Here is a 12131-nt window from a genome sequence, read left to right as displayed (position 1 = left end):
AAATAAAGTAAAACAATAATATATATATATATATAACGATAACATATTGTTAACTTGCAGTTATTAACTTAGAATTTACGTGTTCACAGATAAATAATTTGCAACGCGTCACACAAGCTACATAAACTTCTTTTTTTTTTTTCGACATAACCTACATATTAAACTAGCAACATATACGGTGGAGAGCATCGATGTATACGAGTCATATGCCATTTGATATAATATTATTAAACGAGCGAATATGACTTGAAACCTTTTACATTTACAAAGTATCCCAAAATTATTAGACATTATAATAAGGCACCAAAATCATGAATGAAAATCTCGTCCAAGGAGCAAAATGCTGAACCACAAGGCCGTTTACATATCTCCAGGAGCAATCTCGTTTGTTCCTCTAGTAAACTATCTTCCCTGGTTCTTGTATTTTCAATGTCTGGTATAGCAGCACATTTCAGTTATTGCCAACTTAATCTTTTAATTAGTCTTCAAAGATTGTATATATCGAACATTTTAGTTTCTGAAAATTTTACAAATTTAACTTTGTAAAACAACATTTACTTTAGTCCTTTTTAGCGCAAAACAACAGTAAGAAAATTATTTTAAAAAAGGACTATAATAAATATTTTTTTACAAAGTCAGACAAATAAAGAAGTTTTAAAATATTGAGGACTAGAATGTTCAATCCATACAATTTCAAAGACTAACTTCAATGTTTCCTCAAAATTTTGGTATGGTTACACAAGACCATCCTTCAACTAACACGTGAAATGAATGCAATGTACAATGCTATGATGTGGAGGGTGAATCTTGGCTTCTATGGCTATGCAAAGTAAGCTCTTCAGTTCTTATAGTCAAGTTCTCATTTTCCAATTCCACAGTAGTTTTTCCTAATTTGCTAAAAGTATCGGAAGGAATGTTGATTCCAGTGAAGCCAATCATGACAGCTATTGCTCCAAGGTATTCCATAAAGCGAGGAGCATTTCCAGTCAAGGTATCAACAATGGCAGCCAATGGGACCTGAATTGAAAGTCCAGCTGTAGCTACTGTGGTTGATGTAAGAAGAACAGCCTTGGCCCACAAGTAATCACTCAGCACATTATCCAGCAATCCTATAGGAAAAAAAATCTATACATTATGAAATGTACATGTCTAATAGAGTGAGGAAAGGCATCCACTAAAATACCAAGCCAAGATCCATGGGTAAAAGGGAGTTGTTGAAACCAACGAAATATCAAAGTGCTGGATATTTGTTAAAATATTAAAATGTAGGGTTATTAACTATGTTAAGTTTGAGGTGAGGTGCAAATGCAGATTTATTTTCCATAAATTTGGTGAAAAATCTCTTGAAACCATTAATAGGTAAGTCAAAAGAAAAAGTATAATGACACAAATGGCTTTAGAGTCACTTCGTTATGAATGTCAAAAGTGAAAGTAACGAATAGTTATGTTTCAAGTTCGAGAATTCTAATTCAATGGTGGATATCTTTTGATATTTTAAGGAAATTTGACTAAATCGCTGTAGCCATGTTCTGAAATATATGCATTCAGCTAATGATGAAGCTCTAGACCAATTCTTAAGATTTACAATATCTCAAATAACTCACACTTGCAAAGAAAAGCATTTTTCTTGATAAAATATAGTTAGGACTTCAACAAATAAAAAGTTGGTAACTTTGTTGTTCCTTCCCACTTTTTTCCTATTTCCTTTCACTGAGGTAAGGTTGCATATATATTGATCCTTCCAAGATCCAACAATGGTTGGAAACTCAATGGAGTAGGCCATCCTTTATTGTTTCTTATGTTCTAGGACTACAAAATTTTATAATCGCCAGACACTAGTTCCCCTTTCAAAAAAACAGAGAAATTTATGATGAACTAATTCTCATGCTTGAATTAATCTTCTTGCTTTATTGGCCTTATAAGTCTTTATAAAACCTATCATAAACCAATTATCCTAAAGGCTTAAGTTGTTAGGTAAAAGTACATGAATGGTTTTATGCTTTTATAATTTTAACGCACCCTCTTGCAAAGAAGGCCTAATGTGCTTGACTCATGTACAAACTAACCTTATCTTGTACTGAAATTTAACTTAAATTCAAAATAATGGAGGGTGCCAAAGATTGAACTCTACAATACTTGGTACGCTGGTCATAGAGAGGCTCTAATATCATGTCAAGAGCCAGCTATCCCAAAAACTTAAGCTATCAGTATTAGGTGCAGGTTCAAGCTATCAGTATTAGGTGAAGGTTCATGGATGGTTTACACTTCTATATGCTATCAAATCAATTCTTCCCATGTAGGGAAATTAGACAACAAAAATTAAGTTTAATCCAAACTCAGTTTATTTCCCATTCACAAAAAATGACAAAATAATATGGTTTTCTCACAAGAGTTTTGTAAAATGGTAAGTTCAACTTTTCAACCCTATGCTTTGACCCAGGATTCACTTCACACAAAATTGAGTCCATATCATTCATGATTTGTTCCATTATCATCTAATTGTGATTTTCTCCCATCCATTTTTTAATAATAAGCTACATGTAGCTGACACATGAGCTCACTCTAAATTATTAGTTCCCCACCCTGTAGTTTGGAATGATTTTACTTTGTCCACAACAAAAAAATTAACACATTGCAATGCTGTGATTTACTCTGTTATTAGGCAAGAAACTAAAAGCAATTTACAAATACATGAGGCAAATGACAAGTTGGTAAAGTGATACATATTATTATATCAGAAGATTAGAAATTGAATTTCGGTTAAAGCACATGGTGGGAAATTGCAACTTACACTTTGCAAAGTAATCGTTGAGAGAATATATCCTGATTTGGTGCAAGATTATCTTTTGTTTTATTGATATGTAAATACAGTAACTAGAAATGTTGATATGTAAATATAGTAATTAGGAACATAATACTAGGATTATGTAAACACAGTAATTAAGATTGTAATATCAAGATTCCATTTATAGATCCTTGTACACTTGTATAAATTTAGACCCACAAAAAAATAATATTCAATCTCTTATTTCAAGTTAGTATCAGAGCTCCAGATCCTTGGGAGCTCTACTTCTGTGCATATAAACCCCATAGTCGCCTTCATTACAGTAATTGAACCCTAGGTTGCCTTGAATGCAACAACCAAGTGCTTGATACCTTACTCATACCAATTTTTTTAGTTCCTATACACCGTCGCCCATCACTATTTTTGGCCCACTACTAGAGATTGCTTCGATCAAACCAGAAACACTACCACTGAAATCACACTATTGAGCCATACCCTGAAGTGGCATCACCAGAAATCTTGCCATGCACCTCCATGCATCACTACAAGTACCGATGCGTGAAGCTCACATGCCACCTTCTTGACCTCCATTCACAACGGTACTTTTACAAACAAGGTTGTTTACTCTCACCAAGTCTGTTTTTGGGCTCAATTGCTATTTTTCAGTGCCGCTTTATCACTGTTTGGGAGTCCCAATTCAGTTCCATTAAGGAACACCCCAAACTTGTTTTTTTTTTGTTTTTCGAATTTGCTCCTCTTTATTTTTCAAGTTTTACTGTTGTGATGGCTGAAAAAGAAGGACCCAAGACCACCACCTATCCCAAAGTCACTCAACTAATGCCTTTGAGTGCTCACAACCTTCCAACGATTCCCTCTGTTAACCAGCTCAATTATCGGAATTATTTACAGTGGACTCAATTCATTCAGACAACTTTCAAGGGCCAAAAGTAGGCTGAACCATATTGAAGGAAAATCTCCAACAGAGGGAGATGAAGACTTTGAGGTATGGGATGATGAGGATTCTCTGATTATGACCTGGTTATGGGCACTATGATTCTGAAAATTAGTCAAACTTACATGTTTTTCTCTACTACCCGAGAAATTTGGGATATTCTTTGGCAAAACTATCCATGAAAGACATCTCCACTTGCTATGAGTTGGAAAGTAAAATCCTTGGTGCCAAAAGAGGAGTGCTTCCGGTAATAGACTATTATGAAACATATATGGGTTATGGGTGGAGTTGGGTCAATATCACAATTTGACGTAAAAGAACAGTGAAGATGCCACTGCATATGCTGACTCCATTGAGAATTTTTGACTTTTCAAGTTTCTCTTAGGACTTAATCTAGAGTGGGACCTTATAGGGGCACAAATACTGGGTAAAGAAAAGTTTCCCTCACTTTCTGAAGCTTTCTTTATTGTTCAAGAGAGGAGAATCGTGTAACGGTATGAACGAAAAACCACGAAGTGTGCAGGTTCTACCTTGGCTTCTAGAAAGGTTCCTAAACCAAGGACAAACACTTCAGGATTTGCAAAACCTATTACCAATAGGGATGATCATTGGTGTTATTGTAAGAGGTTAGGTCACACCAAAGACACATGTTTTAAGCTTCATGGAAAGAACACAGTCCTCAACAGCTCGAGAGGATTTAGGGGCTAGCTCCTAAGCAGGTCCATCAAGTAGCCTTTGATATAGGGAATATGAAAAATAATCAATTTTTCAACAAGCAGAGGAGATACCTACACTTTGAGCAAAAGTGGAGCGTTTGAAGAACCACATGGAATCACTTAGTAAGCCTTCTAGCACTTATTCTCTAGCCATGACTAGTAAGAATTTGAAGTTCCTCTCCTTCAATGTTTCTGGTACTGTGCCTAAGGATCTTTGGATAATTGACTCTGATGCTACTAGTCATATACCAGAAACAAGTAGGATAGACCCGGTTTTTCATGTATCCTTGCTTAAAAAGGCAGTGGGGAACTACCACGTGCAACCTGAGCTACCTGCAGGTTTAGGGGAAGCAGGAGAAGACATGTGGACTCCTGAGGCTGTGTTGGCTTCAAGGGTGATCAATAAACATAGTGAAAAGGTGAGGCAGTGACTGATTCAATGGACAGACAAACCAGTAGAGGAGGTTACATGAGAGAATGCAACTGACATTCAGAGTCAATTTCTGCAGCTGCATCTTGAGGACAAGCTTCTTTTTTATGGAGGAGGAAATGATGAGGACCCAAAAGGCAATGTAATGGCTTGTCTACATGAGGAGAAAGAAGAAATCAGAGAAGGACAAAAGAAATGCTGAGCTGGTAGAGTTAGTTAGGGAGGGGCAATAATATTCCATTATTTAGGCATGATGAGGCTAGGGGTAGGGAGATATGGTGATTCTGTTTTTGTATTGCAGGATAGAGAAGCATTTGCTCTCTATTAGATTTAGAAGCCTAGCTCTGGGGTATTTGGAGCTGTTGCCCTCATAGTGCATTTTGTTTTGTCTATTACCTGCTATCAATAATATACTTCCCAATTTTTCCAATCCTTTATTTGTTTCTGTTCCCTTCTATTTGTGTTAGTGTTTGTGTGGGTTGCATCATATTAAAAACTAAAGTCTCTTCCTATTTTGTAAGGCACGTTATCATAAAAAAAGTATTTAATTTAGTATATTGGTTTGAGAAGGTGAATATGCTGTGTTTTGAAAGATATAATCTTATCTTGTTTTGGGATTCTTTTATAAAGAGACCAAGTATTTACATGATAAAATAATGTCTCTTAATATTCTTTTATATATGCAGTGTCCAAGTACATGCTTCATATTAGGAGAAATAATGATAATACTTTCTACAAGTTTGGAAATTTAATCTTACACCAGATTGATTGCAATACCCAAATTCTTCCTCTACTGATAATATAAGTGGTTGTGGAGGCAAATATAGCTTCCAAATATCACACATATATGAATTCGATAGTATAAACATTGAAACATCTATACATATATAAACAATCTATGCTTCTAAGAATGATTTTAGGTATATGCCTTCTATTTGTAGAACACCAGATGAAAATGGCATGTTGAGAGGAAAGAGGTAAAACAGGTATGTCCTTAAACACTAAATAACATTTTCAGTTGTGCAGCAGAGCATGTAAAGAACTTTGCAACTTTCAAAATTCAAAAGAACAAGTATAAATAGTGAATACTACTGACCTTTACCGATTATCAGACCAAATTGCTCCCAGGTAAGTATATTAAAAGGTTCCATCTTGGTAAAATTGAGCATGACAACAACTGGAAGAAAAATCAAAACATTGAAAAGCCCAAGAAATCCAAGGAACTGAGCTGTACTGGCTTCACCACTCTTTCCATCATCATCAGGCAATTTCTTGCGAATAAGAGTTATATAAACTGCATATAATCCTGCTGAAACAAGTGCAAAAAAGTCTCCAAGAAGAGGATTTGATGCAACTGTTCTTAAACCAGATTGTGAATCGCCAAGACTTACAATTATTGTTCCTCCCATGCAAAGAAAAACACTAAAGAGCTTTAACCAAGTGAACCTCTCACCCAAGAATGCCAGAGAGACCAAGAAGGTAAAAAGACTGGATGCACTGCTTAAGATAGTATTTGACTGCGCATGAGATAAAAAGAAGGAACTAATTTAAGCCAGATAATTAAGTGAAACAGAAATTAAAATCCAGAAGGTTAAATCCAAATTGACATACCGTAACTGTAGTATACTTCAATGATAGGTTAAAAGTGAGTTGAGCTAAAAACCAAAATGGGCATATCAATAGACTAACTTTGGCCACTCTGCACCGGCTCCAACGCCCTTTCTCATCCAACTGATTATCAACATTTTCAACCACATTAATTTGATCACCCAATACCCTCATCACCCTGTCTTCGGGCAGCAACTCAGAACCATAGCTCCTTTGTTGACTGACACCAACCTCTTCGAGAACCGAGGATTCACGAGTTTCATTGCCTGCATCATTATCGTTGAGAAGGATAGCCTGCTCTGACTCCCCTACCCTTCTCTCCAAATGTGGGCTACACTGCTCACGCCTCCAAAACCATAAACCCCCATAAGAATCCTCCAAATACCTCCCAATTTCAACAATTGGAATCAACACCAAAAACAATGAATTGCAGATGTAGGTAACAAGGAATGGTGACACACCAGCATCTACAACAGATTGTACTACAAAGCTAGCAGCTATCCAAATTGTTGCCACAGCAAATATGTATATCAAACCCTGTGCCCATTTCCATGTTTTACTATGCACATCTTTTGATCCCATATCCATGCATCACCCAAACTCCAAATCTAGACTGCCCAGAAGGAAAAACCCTATCTAATGGAAAAATTATCAATACCCATTTTCTCAATTTTAGTAAAATATCACCTAAGAGCAACAAAAAATATATATTTTGGATCAGACGCTCAGAATTAAATAAATATGGAAATAATTGAAGCAAAATTTGAAAGGGGAAATGTCATAATTTGACACAAGCGATTAGTACGTTAGGATGTACCTGTATGAAAATCCGTGACGGCTGATCGAAAGAAGAAGTCACAATATTCGCCGAAATTGATTTCAATTTTCTGTGCGAACAATGAAGCAATCGTTTCAGATTTTATTTTTTATTTTTTTTTACTTTTGGGGCCAAATGCCGTTGAAATTGAATCCACGCGGAAACTGAATCCGCAAGCAATTCGATAAAGCGAATACGTGGGTCGGATCCGATTTTGGGGCGTGTGACCCTTTATTTTCTTAAAACCACCCGAGGTGCTGGCCCAAAAGGTAACAAGCTTTTGCTCTGTTTGTGGGTGAAGTTTCCAGTCCGCGGCTGCGTGTAGAATGTAAACCCAAAAGAGGAGTATGTGGCATATTGAGAGGTTTTTCAAAAATAAAATCTATTTACTCCGTTCAAAAGTTCTACTTTTTGGATTTTATTTTAAAAAATTTTGTTATGATATATAGTCTTTAACTTTTTTATACCATCAATTGAGTTTTATTAAGTGACGAATTAGATAACAGAAGTTTAATTCATTATTATCAAATATTTTTTTAACTCTTAACACACGTTAGCTAAAAAAATAAAATGAGTTGAAGCAATAGTTCATGTACTCAACATAGGGTGAATGAAACAATCTTAAATTGAAGAAAAAGTAACCCCACTTACGTAAATGAAATTTGATTTATGTAAAGGGGACACTTGCATTCAATTTGGACGGTGTCTAACATTCAATTTTAATTGAAAATGTGACAAAGGTTATGACAAAATAGAAAGCGCAGAATAACAATATTGATTGTGGGTGAGAGTTATAGTTGAGTTTTGAAAGATATAAAAACATAAACAAGGTGAGGTACATATGGGTATGTTAAATATATTTTAAATTTTGTAATAGGCTAAATTTAGTGGGTTATTTGAATGTAACATGTCTTGCATTTGTAGGGATGAATTTTAATTTAATAATACATCATAGGAGTAAGTATGAGAATGAATCCAACATGTACAAAACAAAATATTAATGTTATACATAAGACATTGTCAAATATCATTCAAACGTAAATAAGAGACAATAGAAAGTATGAACTAATTTAGCAATATTTTGTCTTACTAGATTAAACATCGTCCTTCTTTTGTCTCCCTTAAGTATATTCTTATGTAGAATGAGAATAAGTTATTATTTCTTAAATGATATTTAGCTGTAAAGTTTGACTAAAATTCTGAATAATACTTGTTTAAAAAAATTGAAACAAGAAGAATGAATGGAAGTTTATAACAATTTGAATGACGATTAATAATAACTGAAGCAACTTCAATGCACTCAATCTCGTCAAACTTACTCAATCTCAAGTATATTCGCATATTATCTAATTTCTTCAAATTTAAATTTATTATAATTAAAAAAACTAAATCCAAATTTAGGATTATAATATAATTTAAGCGGAAACGTTGTTCTCTTCAAAAAAGAATCCTTCAATGCTGGTTTGTAAAGCTTTTAGCTAGTTCCTTTCTTTGCTTTAAATCTGCTATGGAGGAAAACAGCCTTGCTCATAAAGATAAGCTTAGTTTTGTTATAATCCAAGAATTATACCATCATGTTGAGATGATTCGCCTAATAAGTACTCCACTCGAGATCACTTCATATTCATTATAGTTGCACACAGACTTCTATGGCTCACAACCAAATAGTCTTTGCATATTCTCATCATAAAATAGATGCTAGCATAAGTTATCAAGTTTTCCATAATCAAATAATAATCAATTGTATGAATGCAGCACTAAAAATGCAGTAATTGTATTGAGTTTTAATCCAGCTAATGTTTAATGACAAACACAAGTGTTGCTAACTTTGTGACACAGCAGTGTTCCCATATCTTTGCATGACTCTTTTGGTGGCTAGAGCAGCAGCTTCACTAGCACGCATTGTCCCAGTTGCCATAATTGCAGCAAACTCTTTGACAATCTCATCTTGAACCTTGTTGCGAGCATCTCCAAGAGGATCTGTTGTAACCCCATTTGGTGATGACTTTTGTGGTTCCCCAGCTGGCCTCACAGAAGGTGATACTTCTTTTTCTGCTGTCTTAGAATTACCATCTTTTCCCTTCATTTCCTTATCCACCTCTCTGCTCAAACTTTTCTGAGTGGTTGAGTTAGTATTAGTTGAATTCTTTTGGGTGTTAGCTGCAGTAGGTGAAGGATTCACTGTAGCTGAAGGCCTAAATTGGGGCACTTGTGGAACTCCGCCAGATTTCAATGTTGTTTCTAAATTCTGTATCATAGGCACTGCAAAATGAAACATGGAATGTCAGATTATGACAAATCAAGCACACGTCAATACAAATAAAGAAAATGGCATCTCAAATAGGAATCATTATCAAGGTTACAGAGAAACATTGCCTAACACTATGCTGGAAACTTTTCAGTTCGCTCAATTTCTAGAAGGAACAATTTATTTAAGCCATCAATTAATGTAGTTTGAAAATGAATAAAAGACAAATGGAAGAAAGTGATAAGCGTAGCAGGTAATTGTTAAGAACATGAAAAATATTCCATACAAGCCATTAACACTTCATTACTTTTACTTTGTTTGCTGGTTATTGAATTCTGTAGGAATATAGCAAACTTAAAATATCCATACCTACAAGAAGACACAACCAAGAACATATTTTGATATCAATGAAAGTGTTGGAGGTGATAACTTACATATAAGAGCCCCCATTGGGCTGCTCATAACTTCGTTAGGGAGCTGTAGAATGTAGTCAGGAATGGTTGTACCAACCAAAAATTGAGCTACTTCATTGCTGAAGTTATTGCAATTGTGAGTAAGCAAACTATAAGTTTCAGGCAAGTACCGAGGACTGATTTCCTGCAAATACATTTCAAAGACATCCTTGGGCACATGCGTCACACCTAAATCCACCACTCTAAGAGGAGTTCCATATGGCGTTGTTCCAGCAGGAGAATGCTGTATGCCCCCACCAAAGTAATACTCGTCACCATAAACCACAATTCCTGTGTGCCTGAGGTACAAACAGGAATCCCAAATTACAACCTTTCAAAGTACCAACAAAGGAATGGCACACTGAAGCTGCTGGCATGTACATCCAAAAATTCAACGTTTTAAAAATAATCAAACCTAAGGTATTGATATGTTCAGGGTCATATCCGTTTCTATACTAGTTCAATAATCACAGCATCAAAATTCCAGCAACACATGCATAAACAACTACTAACTACGGAATCAGGATCAATAACATTTTGCTTTGGACCCACGACAAAGAGAAGTACTCACCATATGCCTTCAATAGCTTTCCCTAAAAAAGACGTTGAAAGCTGTCGAGCAAGTCCTTGGCTTAGGTCATAAACATTTAGAGTAACCCTGTGACCATCCTGCAATCAAATATCAAACGTAATGATAAATGTCAAAATAATTGCAAAGCATTAGGAGGAAATTAAACATGAACAAGAGCTACATCTGACAAAGATTATCACTACAACATACCTCAGCCATCTGCTAAAGTTCAATGTAGAATTAGTCAGCTTCTTATGTATACTTATAAAAGAATGTTGTAAATACTCCAATAGAACGGATCAAAAGAACCTAATCGAGTCAAAAGTGAAATTTGGTCAGATTCGTATGGAAACACCCGTAAAAGAAGAACACCTTTATAAACTAAAGGTGACAAAAATAGCAAAATCAGGAGTCCGACGGGGAAACAGGCGCATCAAGTCACGTAAATTCCTTCATTATTCCAACCCTATTTTCTCATACACAAAACACACCCTCAACATTTAACATAATCACATGAAAACACACTATTAAATAAAAACGACGTGTCACTCAAAACAGAGAATTATATCTCATCATAAAAACGGAGAAAAAATATTTCATAAGAGAAAATCAATAAAACCACAATTCAGTATCCACATCCTCCACAAAAAACAATGACCCTTTTCAAAGAAAAGCACGCCTGAAAATTTTCACTAGTTGAACCCCCCCAGAAACCGAAGTTTTACCCTAAATTGGGTACGACCCAATTGAGAACCCAACTCCAAAATTCAAACTTCTAAACGTCTTCAGATCCAACACACAATGGACGCACCAAATCCAACAGCTACCGTACCAAAAAAACCTCTCCAAAGAATACAGCTAATAAACCACACCATATAACAAACACAACTGGATCACAAAAAGGTAGGGGAGAGAGAGAGAGGGAGAGAGAGGGAGCTCTTACAGGGGACAGGAAAATATTGGGAAGCAACGCAAGTGTTAACATGAGAAAAAGTGTGGGAGGGGAATTCCTTAAATAGAGGTGTTATTGTTTGGGAGATGTAGATTCTCTACGACCACCACTTTTGCCCTTTCCATAAGCCTCCATCACCTTCTAGAACCTACACAGCTAACTTATATCCACGTGCTTTCTATATTATCAATTTAATCAACTCATAAATTTTGAGATGACATTCTATTATTTTTAGAATATTATAATAAATTATATAAATTTACATAAATCATTTGTTGAAATTAATTTTAAAAAAATTAAATCTTCATATTTAAATTCTTAACATTTTTTTATTAGAATATAATAAATTTTCAGTGTATATATTTACGTGTGTAAAAAATTAATTGTATCTATTTAATATTTTATACATTTATAGTTAAAACTATAATTATTAATATTTATATTTTTAAAAAAATTAATGATAATTGATTAAATTTAATTAAAAAACATAAATTGTGTTTAAAATATTAAAAAATAATAAGAACTATTATGATAAAAATAAAAATTTACAAAATGTTTAATTATATATTACACATAAATTGATAAATAAAATAATATTTA

The 12131-nt window shown here is 34.6% G+C and overlaps 2 protein-coding genes across 2 annotated transcripts; both read right to left on the bottom strand.

Moving 5' to 3' along the window:
* Window positions 1-201: 201 nt before the first annotated feature.
* On the bottom strand, window positions 202-7605 carry LOC113861655 (thiamine-repressible mitochondrial transport protein THI74). The gene is made up of 4 exons (XM_027494617.1): window positions 7309-7605; window positions 6495-7178; window positions 5980-6400; window positions 202-1109 (listed from the first exon to the last, which is right to left on the bottom strand). Exons 2-4 carry the CDS (start codon window positions 7077-7079, stop codon window positions 787-789), a joined length of 1329 nt encoding a protein of 442 aa, XP_027350418.1. The 5' UTR covers window positions 7080-7178; window positions 7309-7605; the 3' UTR covers window positions 202-786.
* On the bottom strand, window positions 7441-11603 carry LOC113861656. The gene is made up of 5 exons (XM_027494618.1): window positions 11523-11603; window positions 10790-10888; window positions 10580-10677; window positions 9991-10307; window positions 7441-9570 (listed from the first exon to the last, which is right to left on the bottom strand). The coding sequence occupies exons 2-5, from the start codon at window positions 10796-10798 to the stop codon at window positions 9131-9133; spliced, it is 864 nt and encodes a 287-aa protein (XP_027350419.1). The 5' UTR covers window positions 10799-10888; window positions 11523-11603; the 3' UTR covers window positions 7441-9130.
* Window positions 11604-12131: the final 528 nt, after the last annotated feature.

This window comes from Abrus precatorius, unplaced genomic scaffold (genome assembly GCF_003935025.1).
Source record: "Abrus precatorius isolate BTA unplaced genomic scaffold, Abrus_2018 Scaffold3, whole genome shotgun sequence".
Lineage (NCBI taxonomy): Eukaryota > Viridiplantae > Streptophyta > Magnoliopsida > Fabales > Fabaceae > Abrus > Abrus precatorius.
This window is presented reverse-complemented; position numbering and strand designations above follow the sequence as displayed.

What these genes read in the sequence shown, in the direction of transcription:
- LOC113861655 (XM_027494617.1), bottom strand. Translation starts at nt 7,079, where the DNA reads ATGGATATGGGATCAAAAGATGTGCATAGTAAAACATGGAAATGGGCA. An exon ending in TGAAGTATACTACAGTTACG is followed by an intron (nt 6,401 to 6,494) that starts GTATGTCAATTT and finishes TCTCATGCGCAG; the next exon opens with TCAAATACTATCTTAAGCAG. An exon ending in TGGTCTGATAATCGGTAAAG is followed by an intron (nt 1,110 to 5,979) that starts GTCAGTAGTATT and finishes TTTTTCCTATAG; the next exon opens with GATTGCTGGATAATGTGCTG.
- LOC113861656 (XM_027494618.1), bottom strand. An exon ending in AAAGCTATTGAAGGCATATG is followed by an intron (nt 10,308 to 10,579) that starts GTGAGTACTTCT and finishes TTTGTACCTCAG; the next exon opens with GCACACAGGAATTGTGGTTT. An exon ending in CCCAATGGGGGCTCTTATAT is followed by an intron (nt 9,571 to 9,990) that starts GTAAGTTATCAC and finishes TTCATTTTGCAG; the next exon opens with TGCCTATGATACAGAATTTA.